The 23,429-nt window shown below is 48.6% G+C and overlaps 1 protein-coding gene across 1 annotated transcript; it reads right to left on the bottom strand.

Moving 5' to 3' along the window:
- Nucleotides 1-610: 610 nt before the first annotated feature.
- On the bottom strand, nt 611-23,286 carry LOC137905364 (myosin-9-like). Its single transcript, XM_068749595.1, has 41 exons — nt 23,045-23,286; nt 15,597-15,928; nt 14,137-14,293; nt 13,376-13,403; nt 13,154-13,247; nt 12,563-12,583; nt 11,314-11,406; nt 11,152-11,215; nt 10,915-11,013; nt 10,656-10,799; nt 10,466-10,561; nt 10,084-10,355; nt 9,828-10,001; nt 9,549-9,722; nt 9,302-9,416; nt 8,065-8,252; nt 7,786-7,907; nt 7,634-7,703; nt 7,383-7,543; nt 6,890-6,998; nt 6,676-6,807; nt 6,357-6,563; nt 6,121-6,258; nt 5,922-6,045; nt 5,614-5,785; nt 5,275-5,487; nt 5,045-5,189; nt 4,768-4,974; nt 4,542-4,646; nt 4,206-4,358; nt 3,866-4,114; nt 3,565-3,777; nt 3,269-3,481; nt 2,998-3,159; nt 2,787-2,915; nt 2,612-2,700; nt 2,410-2,533; nt 2,085-2,293; nt 1,870-1,978; nt 1,537-1,709; nt 611-1,444 (listed from the first exon to the last, which is right to left on the bottom strand). Exons 2-41 carry the CDS (start codon nt 15,921-15,923, stop codon nt 1,342-1,344), a joined length of 5,877 nt encoding a protein of 1,958 aa, XP_068605696.1. The 5' UTR covers nt 15,924-15,928; nt 23,045-23,286; the 3' UTR covers nt 611-1,341.
- Between the last annotated feature and the right edge of the window lie 143 nt (nt 23,287-23,429).

Here is a 23,429-nt window from a genome sequence, read left to right as displayed (position 1 = left end):
GTTACTCAACTAAAAGTAAAAGATGACAAAACGTTTCACAATAACGCAAGTCCACGGTCCTGAAGGGGATCAGCGCCAGGAGGTTCTGAATACACGAGCTCCATCTGCCGTCTGCAAGTGGACCGGACTGAACTTCAGGAGTCTATCAAAGTGAATTGAAGTTCGGGTGAGCTTCCACACCGGCCCAGGCGAAGCGGACTAACCGAGGAAACGAACTGGATCAAATAGAAAGGCACGACATTGCAGTTCAGAAAGCCTCTTTAATTGCAATAATACCAACATGATTTCCATACAAGAGGTGCAGACAGTACAGAGGAAGTTATTTTGAACAGTTTCATTTTGGATTTCCTTCAGTTTTATTTTTTTTGAATTTTAAGTGCACTGTGAACCATTATTCCAAAGTAATAACACACTCCTCTCACTTCCCAGCAGTGCGAGCCGAAACCCAACCCTGAGCGTAGCCCGCGAGGGGTTAATGTCATCCTGACGGTTCATCCAACGCAGCTACTCCATACCTGACCTGATCAGCGTACGCCGGTCACGGTGATCAATTTGCCTTTGGTTTGTCATCGCCCTCCTCCGAAAATACAGTGTGTGTGCTTGGAGTAAAAAAAAAGCGACCCACAACCCCCCCCCCCCTTCAAAACTAGACCTTGAACATCAGCACAGATACCGAGAAAGTGAAACGACCTGACAAACGCCAGCTACCGTGGTTAAGGCTCCAGCGCGTCGGCAGCCTGTGCACTCGCCAAATTAAATCTCAGAGCTTCCGTCAACGGTTCAACAAAACGCACAAATGCAGCGGTTTTAACGATATCTGAATTTCATCAGTGCGAAATTAAGGAATTTCAAAGAGGTCGCAAAAACCGTCACGCGTTGAGCGAACCTCCGATCGTTACTTTAATCCCGCCTCCACGTGAAATGCGTGTACATCCAATCATGAAACTCGAAAGCGCCGTCTAACTGCAGCTTAACCGACGGAATACACATCAGAATATAGACGTAGGTGAGAGCGTGGCTATAATAAAACTCAAAGCGCTTCCATTGTTAACAATTCTATAGATTGAGATTCTACTTTGGTCCCCCTTCCAGTAATCGGTCTTCATTTAAGTATACTTCTCTTTATTTTCTCTCTTCAATTAGAAAAATAGATCCTAAATCAGGACTATCATAATTGCATTGTTACCTTATAAAAATATTTGACAGATGCAAAAAAAAAAAAAAAAAATGGATTTGGCCCAAACAGAACATGCGTTTGCCAGCACGGCGATTGTCTCAGTTTACCGACATCTGCATGTGTGGAAAGTATGAAAGCAGCGACCGCCAGCCTGGCGCCGCTGCTCATTCGGGTTTGGGCTCAGAGGCCTCGCTCCTGGGCTCGCTCTCCTCATCGCTCTCAATGCCGGGGCGGGGGAAGCGGCGCACGGTGTAAGGCATGTCACGTCTGGAAGGAAGGAGGAATTGATGAGTATCTAAAAACTGATACTGAGTTTTATACAACAGGACCGGGTGACTATTCTCCGGGTCCCTTCCTACCTGAGCTTGCTCTTGAGGGAGGAGACTTCCCGGTTCATGGCGTCGGCAGACTCCGTGACGTCCTCCAGCTCCCTCTGCATCTTCCTCCGGTTGGCGTTGGCCCTCTGAGCCTCTTCCTCAGCCTCCTCCAGCTGACGCTTCAGCTGCTTCATGCGAGAGTTCAACTTGTCGACCTACGAATTGACAGGCGGCGGAAGGTGCGAGATGAAACTCGATGCAGAGCGCAAAAGAAAATAAAAAAAAATGGCACGCCAGCTTCGGTCTGTGAGAATTTCACTTTGTACAAAAGTTAGGAGTATGAACGCTCGAGAACGACGCAGGAAAGGCTCCGACCTGGTCCTTGTGCTGCTCCGTGTTGCGTCTCTCGTCGTCCACCTGCAGGATAACCTCCTTCAGTTTCTTCTCGGTGCGCCTCACGAGTTTGGTGGCGCCCTGCCTCTCCCTGAGTCAGAGCAAAAAGCGCGTGAGCCTGAAAGCGCCAAACGGTTCCAACCGCACCTTCAGCAGAAACACAGACCGCCATGAGAAATGTCAAAGTGAGCTTTCACCTGGTCTCCATGTCCAGCTGCTCCTCCAGCTGGGCGATCTTCGCCTCCAGGGTGGTCATGTTGGCCTTGTACTTGGACTTGATGGTTCCCTCCAGCTCCTGGAGCTTCAGCTTCAGCTCCTTGTTCTGGCGCTCCAGCTGGGAACGAGCACCTTCCACGCGCTGAGAGGCGCTCCGCTCCCCCGCCAGCTCCACACTCATCTGGTCGGCCTGCGCGGAACAAACACCTGCCTCTTACTACGCCTGCCCCGAGTGGAACCACTTCAAAGAATCAACCCGTAGCGATCAGAAATCAATGGCGTCCCCGGCCCGACTCATCTCCAGACCTGCAGCATTGCTTTCTTCAGCCTGTCGTTGGTCAGCTCGGTGTTGCACTGCTCCTCTTCCAGCTCTTCCTCCAGTTGACCGATGCGAGCGTCCAGGCGCCTCCTCTCCTCTGCGGCCTGAGCGCTGGGACAAAGACGGGCGAGACCCAGGTTAGGCGGCGTGCGTGTGAAAACGGCGACCGTTGCGTCGCTCTCGTCTTACCTCTTGGCGGCCTGGTTGCCGATCTCATCCTGCAGTTCGTCTCGCTCCTGCTGAGACTGTCTCTTCACTCTGTCTGCAGCAGCCAGCTCCTGCGAGGACCGATGGAAAACGGCAATCAGCATTACGGGTAAAGACAGGAATGGAGGGAGAACGGCGTTGAGAAAAGGGAGCTCGCCTCCTGCATCTGGAGCATGTCGGTCTCCATGGCCTTCAGCTTCTTCTCAGACTCCCTGCTTTGAGAGAGGATGTCTTCTCTGGACATGCGGGCGTCGTCCAGCTCCCGGATCAGATCCTTCATTTGGGCCTAAGAGGACAAACGCCGTTGACTCGGAGACACGTGACTGAGCTGACCTGAGCGCAGCCTTTTTTCCAGAACAGCGACTCACTTGGAGTTTCTTCAGCTGTTTCAGGGCCTCGTCTCGGGTCTTGTTGGACATGTCAATGCCCGCTTCCAGCTCCTTAGAGTCCAGCTCCAGCTTCTTGCGCGCGGCCACCGCTGCGGAACGCTGCTTCCTCTCATCCTCCAGCTCCATCTCCATCTCCCGAACCTGAAGGACGCACATTTCATTTCAGCCACGGTCCACCAACCGCAGCAAAAAAATACAGCAGCTGCAGCTCAGCGTCGTTAACGCCCACATTCCAGTGCATTATGGGTACCTGTTTGATCAGTGACCTCTTCTTCTCCTCGCCCATCTCGTCCCGTCCCGCCAGGTCTCGGTCAAACTGGGCCTTCAAGGCCTGCATGTTGACTTCCAGACGGAGTTTGGCGTCCTCTGTGGCCTGCAGCTCGTCCTCCAGCTCCTCCAGCTGAGTCCTCATCTCCTCCAGCTGCTGATCCATCGAACGTTTGGACTTCTCCAGCTCGTGCACCTGGGAGACGATTTTTTTTTTTAAAGGGGAGGACATGTGTGATCGGGACCAACAGAACTGTTATGGAAAAAATCTGGACTTACGTTCTTGCCAACGTCGTCCTTTGAGGACACCAGGTCCTCCATTTCAGCCCGCAGCAGTTTGTTGTTGCGGTCCACTTCCTCCTTGATGTCCATCACAGTGTCCAGTTCGCGGGTTAACGCCAGAGCGCGGGTCTCCTTCTCGCGGGCGTCGGCCTCGGCTCGGTCACGCTCTTCGGCGTAGCGACCAGAAATGTTCTTCTCCTCGGCCAACATCTAAGTCGGGATGACATTTCTGTGGTCGTCGCTTTCCTCTTTGACATGCACCGATTCCGAACGAGCTACAAAGACGCCATGTTTTTACCTGGTCAAACTTCTTCTGCTTCTTCTCCAGGTTGGAGACGATCTGGCGCAGGTGATCCTGGTCTATGACCATGTCGTCCAACTCCTGCTGGAGACGCGTCTTGGTTTTGTCCAGCTTCTCGTAGGCAGAACATTTCTCCTCCAGACGCATGTTTGTTGCCTCCAGGTCCCGTTGAGACTTCTTCTTAACCTCCTCGGTGTTCTCCAGGTAACCAGCATCCTGCTCAGCCTTCTTCCTCAAATCATTAAGCTGCAGGTAAAAGGGGGGGGGCCGAGCATCAATCAAACGTTCCCGGACGAGGAAGATCTCCGCTCCGCTGAATCTACAAACATGTTTCTACCTGAGTCTGAAAAGTCACAAACTGCTTCTCCGCATTTCTCTTTGCTTCTTCCTCCTCTTCCAGCTGCTCCCGGAGGTTGTTGTTGTCCTCCTCCAGTTGCCTCAGACGAGTGCTATGAGACAGTTTCTGGCGCGTCTCTTCCTGCAGGAGCTCCTGTTTTGTGAGCAAGGACATGTAAAAGGTCAATCACGTGACCATTTCAAGAAGCGCGACGAAATAAAACAACCGGACTCGCTCGAGGTTGGTGGGCGACATTTCACTTCAGTTTCCCAGATAAATCTTCCGCTCACTTTCTCCGTTTTTTATAGTTCTACACGGACCAGATCGTTGGCGTACCTGGACGTCCTGCAGCTGGGACTCGACAGCACTGCAGTCTTTCGTTGCCTTGATGGATTTGCCCTCCACGTCGCTGAGCACGATGTTCACGCCGTCCAGTTCATTCTACGGACAAAAGAGCAACAAATGAAGTCCCTAAACAGACATTTTGTTTCACTTTGTACGAAAAACAAAAATCTGTTTTCAATGGCCGACTGTGAAGACGAGACTAACAAAATGGCTGTACCTGCGTTTTGGACAGCTTCTCAGCCAGTTCCGTCCTCTGGCGATCGCTCTCCCCCAGTTTGATCTGCAGTTCCTGGACCTGGCTTTCAGCCTTCTTCCTGCGATGCTCGGAGTCTCCTTTGCCCTGCATCAGTGTCTGCAGCTCAATGGAGAGCTCGTTCCTCTCGGACTCGATGGCCTGCTTGGCCTTCTCCATGGACACTTTGTTCTGCGGGCGGCCGTGGATTAGGGAGGAACCGAACCGGTCGGAGAGACGGCGAGAAGAGGCTCATAGTTACCCGCTTGGCCTGCTCCAGCTGCTCGTTGAGCTCATCGAAGGACTGGCAATGCTTCTGTCTCATTTCAGCCACCTGGTACTCGTGAAGCTTGGCCTCATCCTCTAAAGTCTTTTTAAGTTGAACCATCTCCGTCTCGCGCTTGGCTCTGAGCAGGGGGGGGGTCACAGGTTAATATGCACGGCTGGACAGTCACAGTCAGGCTCTCGTCATTTTTAGGCCGCCGTCTCTACCTGAGTTCTTGCTGAGCAGCAGTGGAGTCCTGCGTGTCCTCCAGCTCAGACTTCAGGGCCTCCAGCTCCTCTCCCAGGTCCCTGCGGTGCTTCTCCGCCTTCAGGCGGCCCTGCTTCTCCAGCTCTAAATCTTCCTCCAGTTCGGAGAGGTGTGCCTCAAGCTCACGGACCTTTTTCTGGGCCAGGTTCTTCTGCGCCGCTTCCTCCTCAACCCTTGAGAGATGAGAGATTAGTAAATGGAGAAGCGTGTGGGCAAAGCTATCATCGTTCCATCGTATGCCATCGCTCGATTAGAATAACTAGCACTGATTGATGATAAAAGTAATTGTTACTGCAGACCTTCCCAGAGCTCTCTGGAGTTCTTCCTCTTTGGCAGCAAGTTGGGCCCGGAGCTCAGCGATCTGGGCCCGGAGCTCGGAGATCTGGTCCTGAACCTCGGTGAAATCACCGTCCAGTTTGCGCCGGTTCTTTTCCAGCTCCTGTCGCACCTTCTCCTCTCTGCGCAAGCGGTCTAACAGGGAAATGGTTTATTACTAAAAGTTAAAAGACAGTTGCTTCACGTTTAGAACACCTGTTCAGTCTGTAAGGGTCATAATGGTGGTGAATGTCCCCGTCCCCCCCTCCTCCTCCCCATCGTGATCTCCTACCCTCCAGGTCGGTGATCATGGCTTCATGCTTGGTCTTGAGTTTCTGCAGACTCTTGGATTTCTCCTCCTCCTCCGACAGGTTGGTGGAGAACTCAGAAACCCTGTCGTCCAGTAACCTTTTCTCCTGCAAAACACAGACAATCAGCACCAGCTGTTCGATCGGCCAGATGTGCCGCTACCAGCTCTTAATTTGACTGACCTTGTTAAGTTTGTTGTTCTGATCATCTAGGATCATAACATCCTCTTCGATCTTCTTCATCTTGGCATCCAAGGTGACCTTCTCCAGTTGGAGCTTCTGTCTGGCTGCCTCCTCTTCATCCAGCTGCTGCTCCAAGTCCTTCAGACAGATAAAACCATTTAGGGGTTGGGACGCAAATCAAACCGTTGTACGAGTTTTAAAATCGTGGCTTCAGCGAGTGACCCTTTCACACTTACTCCAATATTTTGCTGCATTTTTTTTTTCTCTGACAAGAAATGAGCAGTCCGCTCTTCCTCCTCCTCCAACCGGGCCTCCACATCATGAAGGATCTCCTCCATCTCCTGCTTCTTGGCAGTCACGCGGGCTCTCATCTCCTCGGTCTCGGCACACAGCTCCGTTTCTGCTTGGAGCTGCTCCTGCAAGGCCATCTTCTCAGCATTCATCTACAAGCAGAGCAGAGGATGTTTTTTTTGTTCAGTGAACAACTTATCGTCCTCTTTATTCAGTAATTGCGATATGGAAGAGAAGATTTCAGACCGCTTTCCCAAGGTTTACCTGCTGATGTTTTTCCTCCATATCCCAGAGCCGCTGCTCAGTATACAAGATCTTCTCCTTCACCTTATTCAGCTCCTCGTCCTTGGCCAGCATCTCCTCCTCCTGCCTGCTGACTTGCAGCAAAGGCTTAACCTAAGGACACGAGCGATAACGCGAGTCAAAGATGACATTTGTGACGAGCGCAGCACCAAAACTGATGAAGACCGAGGTTCACCTTGGTGAAGAGTCTCCACCACTGCCAGTTCCTGAGTTTGAGGTAAGCAGCACAGTTCCTCTGGATCACCTTCATTGCAGTCAGCTGCTGCTGTCTCTTAGCGAAAGCCCTGCGAGACAAGATTAGTCAGACAAACCGTCACACTTAGCATGTTGTTATTACCCTGTTCACAAGTTAGTGGAACCTCGTTACGCATCTCTGTTAGAAGACCAAAACTATATTTCCCTTAAGAAATAAGGGTACTTAGACTATTCCGTTCCTACGCACCAGAAAAATGTCCTTCTACATGCCTGCAGTTATATTAATTTGTTCAAAAACCGAGGTTCCATTATTTGAAAGTTTTCCTCGGGGACTAAAAATTCAATGAGGCCGATTTCTTACAAGGACACCAAGTTGAATAAAACAAGCGGGAGCTTGAATCACACCAAATACATTCAGCAGCTACCCGACAGAATCTTGGCAACATTCACAGAAATAAGGAAAGTTCTCTTACTTGCGAGCCAAGTAGCCCCTGCACCAGGCCTGGAAACTGATGATGATGTCCGTGATCTTCATGTCCCGCTCCTCCTCCAGTTGAGCAAGGACTCCCGTCCTGAAGAACACTTTACTTTGCCCAATCCGGAACAGGTTGGGATCCAGATCCAGGCTTCTGATCTGAAGTGCAGGACAGGAAATTATTCTTCACACACTGCTGAGGGATGAGTCTTTGTGGTGCTTAGACAAACTTGTGGAGGCGCAGCTTACCATCCGCTCACAGGCCTGTTTCCCATCCATGAAGCCTTTGGGAATGGCGTTCGGAGTGAGGATTTCATACCTTTGAAGTGGGCAGAAGACGGGACTTTAGTTTCTTTCATGCGCAAGAAAAGGGGACAGACAAGGAACGCGTTTATCGTCACCTCTGTCTGAACTCCTGGAAGACGATGCGGTTGGGGAAGCCCTGTCTGCAGATACGGATGCCCTCCAGCACGCCGTTACACCTCAGCTGGTCCAGAACGAGGTGGGGATCCAGTTTACCAGCCTTCGGGAAAGACATTTTCTGTTCAGCTTGATTGTAATTTGCACCGTTTAAAGCAAACAGTGACCGTTTTCCATCTTCTCCGTTACGCGACTCAAGTTCATACACGTTTCTTTCCGCCGCGCGATGCACGCCGTCCTGCATGCAGACGTTTCTCTACCTTTTTCTCGTGGTTGGGGATGATGCAACGAACAAAGTTGGGGTTTGTGTTCCTCAAAGTCGCCATGAGTTTGGACAGCTGCTCTTTGTACAACTGGCCCACAGTGCGGAACATGCCCTTGCGCGTCCTCGATGCCCCGTGTATCTCCGCCATGCCGGTCACCTTCTCCAGATCCACAATGCGGTCCACTGGGGCAGGGAAAAACAGAAAAGGGAAGCGTTAGGGTAAGAAGCTACCGGCTTTTATTGTCATAATTTGGATATTCAAACCAGGCAACGTCAAACAAAATGCATGAATATGACCATTGTTGTTCCACTTCCTCCTGGTAAACGCACGACCAGCAGAGGCGAGGCCGCTCATGATACCAGAACCAGTAAAACACCACAAACAATGAGTGAACAGGGGGAGGAGTCAGGAGCAGGATGGACGAGTGGAGTCACAAAATGTGAGTGAAGCGTGTGGAAAGAAAAACACACCATTACATCTAAAAAAAAATAATAAAGTGCAGTGAGTGGAAGGGGCTGGTCAGCGGCCATCAACACCAGTTTGTACTTGGAAGTGCAAACCATGATGCGTCCATTACATTTACACGCGTGTCAGGAGCGTGACAAACTTCGGCGGCTGCAGTGGGCATGAACAAAAACAGACCAAACCCATGCAGTATATACCCATGGCTGAAGTACACATGACCAACACCAGGAGTCCCCAAACAACGCTATCACACAGAGGGAGAAAAGGAGAGTTCAATGGCAGAGCACACAGCGGTAAGATGACCAGAGGTTCTCGTTACAGCACACAGCTGGCTAAAAAAAAAATACAGCAAAATAACTCACAGAATCTTTGGAAAGTTCAACCACAAAGAAGATTCATGGCGGAAAACGGATCAGGAGCAAAATGGAAGGACTAAATAAATAAAAAAGAAGCCTCGTCACCCGAATCCGAGTGTAGAAGAGGAAAACGTAGATAAAAATAGACTGACAATTCTGTACCTCTGAGACCCAGTAAAAGAAACGGATGAAAACGGAGTCAAACAGAGGAAGAAGTGGAAACAGCAAGTGGGGATTTCAGAGGGTAAAGACAAAGGGCCCCCCCACACACACACGACAATACGAGAGAAAGACAGCACCATGGAATGAAAAACAGGAAAACCAAAAGGTTTATTCCCACATCGCGCGCCGCCACCAGAGAAGCAGCAATTTCAGTGTGAACACACACGCCAACATTTGCTTCAACTCACCGTCCCTCCAGAGCTCACACACAAACTTGTCAGTGGAAGTGTTGAGGAGGGTCGCCACGTTGTCGTTCAAGGGGTCCATGTTCTTCATCAGCCACTCATCAGCTTTGTAGTCCACCTGAAGAGCGGCACAAAAGCAGGGAATCAAAAGTCTTAAACTCTCACACCTTCAGGTCATGATTGTAAAGTCAAAGCGGGACAACTGGAGGCCATGGATGTGTAAGAAGCAGCCCTCTAACCGCACGTTTACCTTGCCAGCATAGTGGATGATACAGAAATCGGCTTCATCCGACAGTTTCTTAGGCTTATAGAACTTGGGGTGAGTGCCCTGCTCCAGGAGAACCTTCTCCACAAAGCTTTTGTCGGTGGCTTTAGGAAACCAGCACTCCTCGTCCAGCAGGGCGAGGACACCAGGAGGACTGGCCTGCAGAGACGGCAAGAGAAAATAACGTCACTGCGCGAAGTAGAAATGCTTTTGATGCGGACGACAAACAAGAATGAAGCTCGACAGCAACAGTTTCACACGTACAGGCTTCTCAATGAGGTCGATGCAGGGCTGCAGGTCCAGGCCGAAGTCGATGAAGCTCCACTCGATGCCCTCCCGCTGGTACTCCTCCTGCTCCAGGATGAACATGGTGTGGTTGAAGAGCTGCTGCAGCTTCTCGTTGGTGTAGTTGATGCACAGCTGCTCGAAGGAGTTCAGCTGTGGCGGAAACGGGAGACCCATGCTTACAGCTCGATCAAAAACGTGTGCACGTAGATCGCGTCCAGTTTCAACCACTCACCTCAAAGATCTCAAACCCAGCGATGTCTAGAATGCCGATGAAAGAGGCTCCTTGTCTCTTAGTCTTGTCCAGGGCTTTGTTGATCCTCATGACGAGCCAGCGGAACATCCTCTCATAAGTGGCCTTGGCCAGGGCTTCCACGGCGAACTCCGCTTGCTCCTGGGTCTGGGCCTTCTGGACGTAGTCTCTGCCCACCTTGATCCTGGGCGACAGGATGGCCCGAGTGAAGTCGGTGACATTCATGCCCATAAGGTGGCTCACCTTCTGGGCAGCTGTAAGGTGAGAGAAAAGAACATGAGGCTCCCTGCAGATGATAACTGCACCCGATTGAAGTTCTTCAGCCGCACAATGCCGACTAACTCCCAGCTGAAATCCGACCGACCTGTGTTATCAGGCATGGAAGCTTGGTCCGTGTGGCGCTCCTTCTTGAAGTGCAAGTTCCCGAGCTGCAGCACAGAGGCGACGACTTTCAGCATGCCTGCACAAACAGAACAAACGGGAGCATTAGCATGGATTTACACAATGCACTGGACCTCAAAAGGGACATCAAAGTGCTTTTCTTTCCGCCTTACCGATCTGCTCTTCCTCTGAAATACCCATAATTTGCATGGCCCCCAACGTCTCCATGAACAAGTCCTTGTCCTGTTGCCCAGGAATTGTAACATTCCCATTGGAGAGGAAGCGGTAGCCACTGTAATTTTCCAGGAGGAGTTCATCTGAGAGGAAAGCGGGAACCATGTTTAGAACAAATTACATGCGATCCCTACCAGTTTGCTAATATTTAACAAATCCTCAGTTTTAAGGAAACGCTTAACAGAATATTTTGCTTACCCCGCAGTTTTCCGCCAGCCCCCGTGAGCAGGTAGTAGAACATATGAAAAGCCCGCTCGTCTTTGGCCTGCCGAATGGCACGGGATTTCTCCAACAGATCTAGCGGTCAGTCAGTCAAGGATGAGTTTTCTAAAACACCGCTGCGACAAGCGTCACCGAATGAAACTACCCCACCTTAAAAACTAGAAATAAAAGCCCTTCAAATCAAACCCGAAGCAACGACCGTTTCAAGGATACAAGTTTCAATATTGGCACCAACGATGTAGCCATTGACATCAAAGTTGATCCTGATGAATTTTCCCTAGGAGGAGGACATTTAAGACGGCAATGTAAAATGGTCCGGTTTGGAAATCGCCCATTTAGGAAGTCTAGGAATCACAAATTGTGATGACGTCTTACAAATCGGGAAGAGTTGTCGTTTTTGACCGTCTTGGCATTTCCGAAGGCCTCTAGGATGGGGTTAGCCTGGAGCAGTTGCTTCTCCAACTCCCCCTGGTGGAAAGGCAGAGCACAGCAAGGCAGAGTATAACCAACCCTTCTCAAGACAACGCCATGGATTCAGACACAAAACCCTAATCGCGTTCAACAACTGAGGCACCGGGATGCGATCCCGAACAGCGTGTGTTAATCCGACGACATACTTACGCCCGAGGAGAAGCCGCACACGAAAACAGAACATTTAAAAAGTGAAGAGGTATGCCATAAACACGCAGCAGCGATACACACAAACACACCGAAGCCTTTCCCCCCTGCAACACAATGTCATGTTAGTCCCAAAATCTGCCAACACCCAAAGACCTCATGACCAACCAAGAGTGACCCATCACCTGTTAACCGGAGCAGCCATCGCGAAGCCCCAAGCACAAACCAAGAGCCCCTCAAACGCATCACAACTTTACACATCTCCCTTCAACCCAATCTGGCTTTCAGCGACAGACAAATCACGACAGCAGAACTAAATTATGGGCCTTTTGTTACTCCTGTGGCTGATTATCACTCCTGTCCATCAAGGCGCAACCATCCTGATTAGATTAGAGAAGGTCCGTACTGCCAAACTGACACGTCGCAGTACAAAATGTTCATCTGCAGCCAGATTATTTTTCCCCCCCAAAATCTAGAGTAAATTTGAATCTGGATGGTTGTTTTCTCACTGGAGCACTGAAAACCAATCACTTCTATTTATATTAAGGTGACAAAACGGGGATTTAATTTTTATTATCTGTGAATTCATTCATGAATACATTTAAAAGTCTATACATATTGCATTTGTAATTCTATTTCATAAACACACACTGCCAAAGCATTTTAAGGCAAAAACAGAAAAGCAAAGTTTAGACTCGGGTCGACGGCGCGGACACAGTAGCGATACAAATTCTGAAAAAGTCAACCAGACAAAATACAAGAGACCAAACGATGCAAACATGTTTTAGTTTTCCAACAGGCCCCTCCTTTTTATCTTACTATTGTCTGGATGAATTTTTCACACTGATCTGCAAATAAACTTCCTCCACATTTCCTATTGGCTGGCGAGACACAAAGTGAATCCCACAACGGTGTGCACCAGCCAGGGGAAGGGGAGGATGAGGAAGGTGATGACAGAAGCGGATGGGGGTAAGAGTGAATGAATGGAGGGAGAGAGTTAACTCACATGTGACAGGGTCAAGCTGCTCTGTTGATGGGAAGAGAGAAACATGAAAACCTCAACAAAAAGTCGATAGATGTGTTTTATAAAACTCCAGTGTCACATCTATCAAAGCCGACAGGACAAACGGTAGAGCAGGTCTAATAGTCTGACATCTCCCGTCGGCTGGATGGTAGCACGAGTTCTCCTTATGATAAGATGCAGTAAGAACAGCGAGACCAAATGCATCACAGATGGACCAGGCGTTCTGGTCTATACATAAATCGTCAGCGTCAGAAGCCTTTAAATCTGCACAACTGTTTTCCTGCTCCTGTCAGGATGCTATCTGGACAGCTCCTCCTCCTTCGAGGGGCAGCTGCACCATAGACGAGTCCATCTACCGCAAAAAAGAAACTATTTTAAACAAAAAAATGTGTCGACTGATGCATCACGAAGAATTGATGTTGCCTGCAAAAAAAATCAAAGCTCTGGATGATTTCTACCCCAAAAGAAATAAAACTAGGTGGGAGTGAAGTGAGGGATGAATCGTAAGATGAAAGGCATAATAGAAGAACAGAGAAAGTACAGTTGATCCTTCAAATCTGAGGCTAGACTCACCTGATCTTTCTTGGTCTTGTGAGAGCAGGCCACATGAGCCAGATACTGGATCACTTTCTTGGTGTTCTCCGTCTTACCAGCACCAGACTCTCCTCTACAAGAACAAAAATGTCAAAAAGGACTTAGGGAACTTTACTGAAACCATAAAAACAATTAATCAATACTTGATTAGTAATGAAAATAATTGTGTGTGCAATTTCTATGCATGGATGTTCAACTCACGTGCAAAGAATGGACTGGTCTTCACGATCTGCAGAGGAGAGGTGCAAATATAATTTAAGTGCACATACGTTATCGCCTCATTGCATACAGGAAGTACAGTGGCTGCAGACAGGAAATGAATATCCGGCTTCCCGATTCTGTACAGGAGGTGCTGCTGGGTGCTGACTAAGAGGCTAATTGGTTTCCCGTAATGCTGTCTAAACACTGAGCTAGAAGAGAACAGGGAGAAATGAGCACCAACGGGACAATGGTTCTGAATCATCGACAAGTTCAGCCTCAAAAAGCTCAGCCTTTAACGGTTCCTGAGCAGAGAGAGTCCAGACAGGAAGCAACACAATATATACGCTTGTAATATTCAAAAGTAACGTTACACAAGAGGTCCAAAAAAAAAAACAATGACAAACACACAGGAAACCCGCATCAGAGCAGGAAGTGGACCTTTTAACAGGACCTTTTAGTAGAACTATAAACACGAGTCTCGGAGCAGCTCAGTAGTCGGACCATTTCTGTGAGCCACATGGATGCAACAGTCACTGGCTCGTTTCCAGCTGATGGCATGTGTTCCGTGTCTCTCACCATTTCCTGTTTACCGCTTCAATTGTTTGTACCAAAGAAAGCCAAGAAACAGTCTTAAAAGACAAGGGCCATCTGAGGATGATAAGCCCCCCCCCCCCCTCTCTCTCCCCCAAAAACTAAGTAAAGTAGAAACGCCCCTCATCACACGATTACAAAACACAGTTTCAGCTCTCACACGGACTCACCCTGCATCATGCTTCTGTAAGACGTGTCAGTAATGGCGTAGATGTGGGGCGGCATTTCATGCCTTTTCTTGCCCTTGTACATCTCAACAATCTCCTCCGAGTAGATGGGAAGGTTCTTGTAAGGGTTTATGACGACACAGAAGAGACCAGAGTACGTCTGCAGAACAAACAGAGCCGTCAGCTGCAGAAACCTTTTACACGTCAACATGGAAACGAGTGCATTAGTTACAGATTCACATTTTTATTTTGCGGGGGGGGGGGATATATTTCACTGCATCAAAGATAAACATGATTGCGGGTTAAATACTGTTTAAAATCATGAAATATTTCCAATCCTCGCAAAACTGAGCTGACCGCTCAATGAACTTTTTTGAGGAATCTCCGCCCCACCCTGCTCACGTTGAACTTTTTAACCTCACATTTGGGAATAAATGGCTGCCTGACAGGTTCTTGGAGCCGTTTATCTACTCCGTTAAATGATTTCTGCCTAGAGGCAAAAACTAAAACATAATTTCATTTGTGCCAGGTAATCCTCCTCCCATAAACTCAGATTTGTCTCCATGCTGCATTCCTCTCCTGCCCTCCCAACATCATCTCCCCTCTGTCGTACGTCAGGTCTCCCTCGAGTGTGAACTTCAGAGAACCAGAGCTCTGAGGCACTCAAACTAAACTGAGTACGGATCTTTACCGGGAAGGGTTTGACGGCGTTACACCGAAGAGATTCAAGTACTCCAACTGAGGACATGGAGATAAGCAAGCTATGATGGGAGTAATATAGTTAAAACACAATTTACATTCCATGTCCATCGCTGAAACTGGACTCGGAGACCCCTCCCTTCCCAAACCCCCCCACCCCCCTCTCTAGATTGCATTGTTCCCTGCAGCTTCCTGTTTACACGATAACTGCAAACAGGGGAGCAGAGGGCAAACAAGACTAAAGAATGAGGAAGGGAGTGCAGGATAGATACTCCCATGAGTAAATGGGAGTATCTTTAAGGGTACATTCTATTTATGCAGTGACAAGTTGCGCACAACGGATCGTCTTAAATAATCAGTCGCTGCTCAAGGTCGAAGCGCAAGTTCAGAGGGGATAGAGCTTTCTCTGTCACCGCACCAAAATTATGAACAACTTAACTTAACACTGCACGTCAGGAAGCCCCCCCCCCCCCCCCCCACACACACACACACACACACTGTCCCCCTCTAAAAGGAGACGGAAAACCCACTTTTATTTCCATTTTAATCTGCACTTTGTGTCACCTACAGTTGTTTCAAAGTGCTTTATAAATAAAGTTGAGGACGACATCAGTTTTGGGACCGACCAAGGCAGGTTTTCTACAAGAGGGCGGGGATCTCAACAAAAAAACAAAAAAAATATATGCTTCAACCATTTCAAGTTACTCGACCTAATCACTTGTTTTGGTGGGCAAATATTTTGCCTCCATGACTTTCTTACGTACATATATGAGCCCCGAGTAGTATCTCTCCTTCAGGTTGTGCAGCACGGAGGCTTCGTTCAGGCAGGTGAGATCGGCCATGTCCTCCACCTTGCTGAACTTGGGCGGGTTCATCTTCTGGATGTCGTCTTTGTTCACCTTGATCTTCTTGCCAGAGTCTGCCAATTCAACCAAACACTCATCTCCACGCTCCTCCTTCACGGAGCCAGCCTCAAAGCCCAGGCGCTCGGAGGGCACCCACACCAGCTTCTTGGTGGCCCAGTCCGCCTGTGCCAGTGGATTGGTGACCGGATTACGGTCCACATACAGGAATTGGTCTGCAGCAGACATCGTGGCTGTTTCAGAGAGAGAGAGAGAAGAAAGAGTTTTTGTGGTTACAGCTGGGAAACGGAAAAGACAAAATTCAAACTGATTTACTTTGACGTCCTGTAAAAGTTTTCCCCATCTTCACCTCTTGAATCAAGCTTTTATAAAAAGCTTTTTATAGCAAAGAATTGAGTAGGTCAAAACCCAGTTGCAAGTTATTTTTGTTACAGTTCAGGTAGAGATCCCCCCCCCCCCCCGCCCCCCCCGAAAGGTTTTTGTCCTGGAAGTGTCTCAACTTTCTGGCATCTATGCACGCGTGTTTGGAACGTCCGCATGCCAGATTGAGCAAGGAGCTGCTCGGGTGTAGGATAATTGTCAGACTGTGTTAAGCTTCGCATAAAACTCGCAACCAAAACATATGGCCAACATTAAATGTTGTGTGCCAACATTTGATATCAAATACCACAAGCTTCCTGTAAACAATATCTGGAATTGACTCGTAAAAAACCCACCTCCGCTCGAACCGCTCCGCTTTGATTCTCCTCTGAAAGCTCACAGAAAGATGTTCTGTGGCAAGAAGCGCTCAGTTTGAATGCAGGAAGTCACCAGACATGTCTGACCAGTTTCAAGGAGAGGCATCCAACGAAACAACTAAAAGCTGCGGCACAAAGGCTCAGAGCAATTAACAGAACACGTGTTGCCACCAACATGGCGGCGCCAGATTTTAGCCTCGTCCATTCCAGAGCACGACACGGCGCTCCTAGTCCCATCGGGGTTGTTGGACTCCGTGTTCTCTCCCTCCCTAGGCTTGTTTGTCGTGTTCATGTGCATTTGGGAAAACGGCGCAAAGGTCGGGGGATCAGCCACGTCTCGAACTCATCATGACCCAAGATTCTAGCTGGAACCAGGAAGTAATTTCACATTGCAATGCCGTCCAGCGGGACGAGGTCCCGGTGCCAGATTCTCATGCTCAGAACTAAAAAGCACTCAAGCACAGTCGTAAAACATTGAAAAAAATATTTCGCTTTTCTTATTCAACGTGGCAATAAATCGAGAAAGGTGATGGGTGAATTTGAGAAATGTGAGATTCATATGCATATTAAACTTTTAAACTTTATATTGCGCAGTTTCAAAAATATCCACAACGTGTTAATCCGAGTATAAATTTACCGAAGCTGTACTTACAACTGCTGGTAAGAGGAGTGCCAATTCAAATATTCGACAACACACAAACGACTCGCTATGAATACCACCGCTACTTTGAACCAGATAGACCCTTGGGAGGAGGAAAGTTTAACGGGGTCATATCGGTCCTGCCTGTTCCAGCACATTAACCTTGAGCTGTGAGAAAGAAAGCAGAGAGCGCCATTCTTCTCATGCCCCCCCCCCCATCCTCTATCCCTGCTGTCAGGCTGCATCACAGCAGACGTCCATCAGTGCTCAAGTCGCTTCCAAACTCGTGCAGTACCCCGACCCCATCCTGGAAGAGAACGTGGGGCAAATTTGCCCTGCTATACATCTCAGCTGGCGCCTCTCCCTCTTCTGCCTTCAGACGCCCCGCTCCACCCCCACCCTTCCGTTTATCCGGCCTATTCAGGGCCACATTCCTGCCATACTCGCCCGTTATCAGGGAGAGACAGGGAGTAAAGACATTCCATGAATTTCTGTCTTCCAGCTACCAGATCTCCCATCTCTTAGACTTCGTTCTCTGGCTCTTCTTTCTGTTTGTGCCATCTCCTCGCAGTGGACCGAGCAGACCCGAGCCCATGTTCAGATGTGTTCCCATGGCCGCTCCGCCTCCGAGGCCCACTTTACTCATTGCAGCATATTTGGATCAGTCGGGCCCCAAATGGTTGAGTATGAGCCATGACTGGTAAATCCCCGTAGCTTTGTTCTTTGGCAAAAACACGAAGTGAAACAGGACAAGCTAAACCGAGGCAAACTGCCTGCCGCTTACGCAACAATGAGAAGATAAAATGTAGATTTCATATTAGAATACAGATGCAGCGTGATAGTTCAACTCCCAGAAACGCAGTAAGGCCACGGAGAATTGATTTCATTATCGCTCAATCTGCTCATCTCCCAAATTTATTGTTTGGTCTGTAAAATATGACAAACGGTCGGACGAAAAACATTTGTACATCTGTAATCTGGACATGGGAGTGCTGCTGTCCGTCTCACACTTGAGACAGACTGTTCAGCGACACACTTTAATCAATCTCTCCAGAGATCAGGACTAAAATTACTTCAACCGTCATTCTAGTTTTACAAGCGCTGCTCTATATTCAAGTGGAGAGAGAGAATGCACTGCCCAAACTTTCCCTCTGGAAGGCCGACGGTGACAAGAGATGAACGTTGACCCGACTGAGATAAGACGGGCTGCATTAACACAAAAAAGAGAAAGCAGCTCCAAACTGCCATGCCTTCCGTAATCCTGGAGGAATCGACCCATCCTTGATTTCTAATCTGTTGAGACCCATTTATGGTTAAATTAGCTTGTCAACCTTGATAAGGATTAATCATTAAATGAATGCATCTGGCAGGACGCTCAGTCAACTCAAACACCAACCCGTAGGAAAGATCCCCGAACTTCAACGGAGCTCAATGAGAGCTTTAAAAAGATGATGTAAATTATCATCATTTTAAAAATCTAAACGCAGACAGCAGACGGTTATCAAAACAGCAGCCTGCTTTTACAAGGAAGAAGAAACACCAAATGAATGAAAGGGCGGGGAAGCCCCTTTTAGAAACGAGTCAGAAAAGAATGTGGTTACAAAGGAGGAAATAATGCAGAGACAATGTGAGAGAGGTGGAGGAGGATCGAGGACGAGGGGAGCAGCCTTTTTCATTCCAGTTAGAGAGCGGGTCAGACCGTCTCTATAAGGAGGCCTAACATCCATCCATCCCACTTCCTCTCCCGGAGTTGCTGTACAGACCAGGAGCAGCGACAACGCCGGCCGCAGCGTGATGTATACAGTCAAAGCAGCGGCGTCGAATCGGCTCAGCGATCAATCAACAGCAGCATCCCATCACAGCATCCCAATCAACTTCAGCGGAGCAACAACTCCGGGTCCTCGGCTGTCCCGCTCAGGAGAACCACAAGCTGGTTCTCCCGCTTGCCCTGCGCCTCCTCAGAACGTGGAAAGAGCGGGGCGAGGAGAGAGAGGGGAGGAAATGACAAACTGAGAAAACTATTTTGCCATTTGTGGAACTAGTTCTGCACGATTCATTTAAGGAGGAGGGAAGGTGGCGTTTTCTGGAGCACACGCTGCGCAGCTTTGTGGGCCGAGAATGTGAATTACTATAACTGGACTATAACCACACTGCATGACAGACATGCATCACTTTCCACATTCCTGCCATAACCGAAATTCACTTTCCAACCTGTACCACCACATACATCTCAAGACCTACGCGTTTTAAGAAAATTTATTTTCCAAACGTTAGCCAAGGTGGTTGGACTGAAAAGTAGAGCTTGCTTCTAAGGGCAGCAAGGTAGGCACAGTCTACAGCGAGCAAATCTAAACTAAACTTAAACCATCTTAAAGGATCTTTCATCAAAGCAAAATGTTGTGAGCGTGCTCCGACTCAGCAAGAAAGACAAGCAGGAAGTACATAGGCCCTTTTAGGTCATCGAAACGGAAGAAAGCCTCGTTTTGAAGTCGTATAGTTACGATGGGGCGCGTCAGGCATGCAGCCATCACCAGAGAAAAGGACACGCACGACCGAAAACTTGCACCGAGCCCTTTCTGTGGGAATTACTGGCTTCCTCGCACAAGAGGACAAGCACGTGTAGAAATCATGCGTCTTTCGACTACATTTAAACCTTCCGCCTTATCAGTTAGCCGAATGGAGGTTAGACCCATTGAACAATTAATCTAAATGGCAGGGAGGACAAATCATTGGAAATTGTCCCGATGAGCAAACGCACAGGGTCATAGGCCAAATTCCACAGCTATCACGCAAACGACTTTCTGACTACACAAATAAATGAACTACAGACGACGCGTTTCGGAAAACGAAAAGGGCCCGAAATTAGACAATCCGCCAGTTTGAGTCCACATTTTATTGCACATCAGACAAACACAAATGAAACGTCTGCGTTCAAGTGTGAACGAAAGTGAGCTGAAAATGCCCGGTCAACGCGTTACAATCTCCCAAGTACTATCGACTTCTCTATGGAGACACACACCGGGTGTGCAGAACACACACACACAGACACACACACACTAATGGACAAAGTTTAATGTCTGGCATGAACAGGCTACAGCTGTGCTCTGCAGCAATCAGCACCTTTCCGTTTGGCGGTCGTGCGACGCGTATGGGTTTAGTCTAATGTGCGTACCCTGTGTTTACGCTGAGGCCGTTGCAGCCTAAAGACTGTCGACTGCAGAAACAATAAAGTTTTAGCGCTTTCTCAGCCAGGTTTTGAGACTTATCTAATCATTAAACTGGAACTCCAGGAGAGGGGTAGACTGCCAGTCAGTAATTTATTAAGCATTACATCATTTTCACCAGAAAGCTTTAACCGAGCCACATGCAAATTATCACAACAGCCATGGCACCTCAAACAAGTTGTTTTAAGTATACAGGGCAAGTCAGAGCGCAACTATTTCCTGGTATTGTTTGGTTCCATTCAACCTCACAGGTGCGCATTGTGAAGGGGGGTGGAGGGAAGGATTTGGCCGGTGCCATAAAGAGGCAAGCAGAGGAAGAGGGGAAGTGGAGAGGAAATAAAGGAGAGCAGGTAAGGAACAACGCTCACCAAAAAAAGTCATTGCAAGAAATAAAGAGCAGTGAAATTTAAGAGAGTACGATGTCATTGTACAACCTATTTGTGTTGTCCATGACAGCCAGAAAACCTCCCAACATAAAGATCAGCCCGTAAATGCAGTTTGAAAGTCACATAAGAATGAAATATACCTGACGTTTGATCAGATGATGATGGCGGCTTGCATTGGGTCATACAAAAAAAGCAGTGGGCCTTCTAGTGATCCGTCGACTTCATTTTGTTTTTTTGGTTTTTAACACTAGTCTGTCGAACTGCGTCTAAACTTCTTTACAAAACTCTCCCGGAGGGCCAGGAGTACGGACATTGCTGACACATGAACGAAGGAATGTAATGATCTCTGCAGGGGGGGGGGGGGGGGGGGGGGAGAAGGACTGGCCTCCAGACAAGCGGTTACACAATGCGTGACTCAACCGCAGTGATATCAGACAGCACGCATCACCTGTAATGTATTGTTTTTATAAAGGTCAGGCATTCACTGATCCATCTTTCACAAGCAAAGCCACAAACTAGGTCGGCTCCATGACGGACTGGGATCATTGTTCCAAGGAATACCACCATGGAAGGAGGAAAGGAGGAACGCTACAATAGACTTCACCCAGAAACACTTAGCAATTTCAATATTTCAGCTATGGTAGTTTTTTTTTGGCAACGTTTTCCATAATCAGCCGTGCCAGAGTTTGAACATAATGGTTTATATGTACGGAGATATGCGTTTACAATTACAGTGAAGGAAAGCAAAGAGGCGCTGCGCTCACTTATACCAAGGACAGGAGCACAAACGGGTTTGGGTGGAGCAGCTCCAGGTGAGCAGAGGAGAGACGTCAGTGCCCCACATCATTTGGTTGCAAATACTAAGCAGCACACGTCGCCATATATTCAAAATAAGCAGATCGCGTGAGCAGAAGAGAATATGTTTGCTCATGAGACTTGATAGCATGTCGCAACATAGCGCAAACAAACTGCAGACAGAACACAGCACTTTGGTGGCCGAGTATCGACGCAGCCGAGATACGTCTGAGACAAATCTGAGGAGAGTCAATGAGAAAACGCTGGTCTAAGAGTCACTCCTAGAAAAGAAAATATCAAATGTGCTGCCAGAGGAAATGCTTCTGTATAAAAAAGGATGTAGAAATAACTGTCAGCCTAAACGCCATCGGGGCTAGGTAACCTGGGGAAATAAACACAAGTCCTTACACCTGCATATTGTTCTACGTTTTTTGTTCATCCCCATTTCGCACTTCACAACATTTTACTACTTTTAAAATCAAACTCGTCATTCAGCGACATTGGCGTTCTAAATGTTAATATTTCCACTAAATTCAACATAGAAAATCTTCACGTCGTCCAGTCGGAGTTCAGCGAAGCCTAGTCATCTTCCGCAGGCGGTCCCTGAGCACCTTCTGGGAATCACACTGGCTAAAATGGGACTAATTGATAGAACAACCAGCTCCCATTCACATCTGTAATTCGTATCCGTATTGCTCATGTCCCCAGCTTGTTGTAGCGTACACGGAGTGAAACTCAAGGACGCGCTCCCTTTGAGGCACCTAAATAAACGCTATATTCCATCCCATGACGAATTCAAACCTCTTAAGTGATTATTCCACTCGATCGGTTTATCGAAACATGAATGCTGCACGCTTTTAAGTTACTCTTATCAAACACGATTATCTGTTCTGGCTTTTCCCCCCCATCCATCTGCTCCATCAAGGAGGGTCAAAGTTTGTTCTTGCGAGTCAAATCAAAGGGCGAATGAAGGTCATCACTTTATTATTTTGGGCTGTGGCCCTTGGAAGCCACTAAAAAAGGTGAACTCCGCCTCGTACAAGGAGAGGCCATGGGGCACAAATGAATCACGCCCGTCCCAGCTCCCCAGACGGACCCGCACCGTGCCGGACCCGCACCGTGCCGGACCCGCACTGTGCCGGACCCGCACTGTGCCGGACCCGCACTTATCTCTCCCTGCATTTCACGCCACGCATGTTGTTTTCAGCTCATTCTCTGCTTCTGCGCTTCATCCAAGCGGCTCACTTCCTGCCTTTAGCGTCAAGGCGCTCAGCTCCCCAACGAGGCTGCGTCGTCTGACGGACCTCCGTCCGGCGCGCCGCAAAGCTGAGAACAAGAGTCTACATTTGCGGCTACTTTGAGAAAGGAGGCATGTTTTTAGAACACATTAAATGCTGTTCAAAGAGGCTCCGCTCCAGCCGGCGCGGCCGCTGGAGTTGCAGCAGCGACATAATCTAGCTACCGGGGCTTCCTGGTTTGCTTTTGCTCTTGCCGGAGTGACGGACCGATTGAACGAGTAGCGAAACAACAACATGGCGAACAGGAACGTACGACTCAACAATATTACCTGTTTTTTTGGGGGGGTGCGGGACGCCTTTCAGGGTGTGGCTAAAAACAACCAGGTGGCTCGGTCGGCGCCGCTTGTAAGTCGAACTTGTTCTGCAGCCGACGGTCGCTTCGCATAGAGTTCAGGCTCACTTCTTCCCACTCTTTCTCCACTTCAATCACTATTTCTATTTTTCTCTTCTTTTCTGTTCTTTCTTTCTCCCCTTTGATCCCTTCTGCCCTCACTGGTTCGCGTAATTTCACGAGCTGCAGAACCCGCGGGAGCAGGGGTGCGGTCTCGAGCGAGGTGGGACCCGGCGCCTATGTACCGCCCTTCTAGCCAATGGCAGCCGCGCTGTGATGATTGACACATTTTGAACCAATCACGTTATCCTTCCGGCGTGCAT

Source organism: Brachionichthys hirsutus, chromosome 16 (assembly GCF_040956055.1).
Source record: "Brachionichthys hirsutus isolate HB-005 chromosome 16, CSIRO-AGI_Bhir_v1, whole genome shotgun sequence".
Classification (NCBI taxonomy): Eukaryota; Metazoa; Chordata; class Actinopteri; order Lophiiformes; family Brachionichthyidae; genus Brachionichthys; species Brachionichthys hirsutus.
The sequence above is the reverse complement of the archived record's forward strand: the minus strand, read 5'-3'. Positions and strand labels throughout refer to the sequence as shown.

What these genes read in the sequence shown, in the direction of transcription:
- LOC137905364 (XM_068749595.1), bottom strand. Translation starts at nt 15,923, where the DNA reads ATGTCTGCTGCAGACCAATTCCTGTATGTGGACCGTAATCCGGTCACC. An exon ending in CTGGGTTTGAGATCTTTGAG is followed by an intron (nt 10,002 to 10,083) that starts GTGAGTGGTTGA and finishes TTTCCGCCACAG; the next exon opens with CTGAACTCCTTCGAGCAGCT. An exon ending in GGCAACCAGGCCGCCAAGAG is followed by an intron (nt 2,534 to 2,611) that starts GTAAGACGAGAG and finishes TCTTTGTCCCAG; the next exon opens with CGCTCAGGCCGCAGAGGAGA.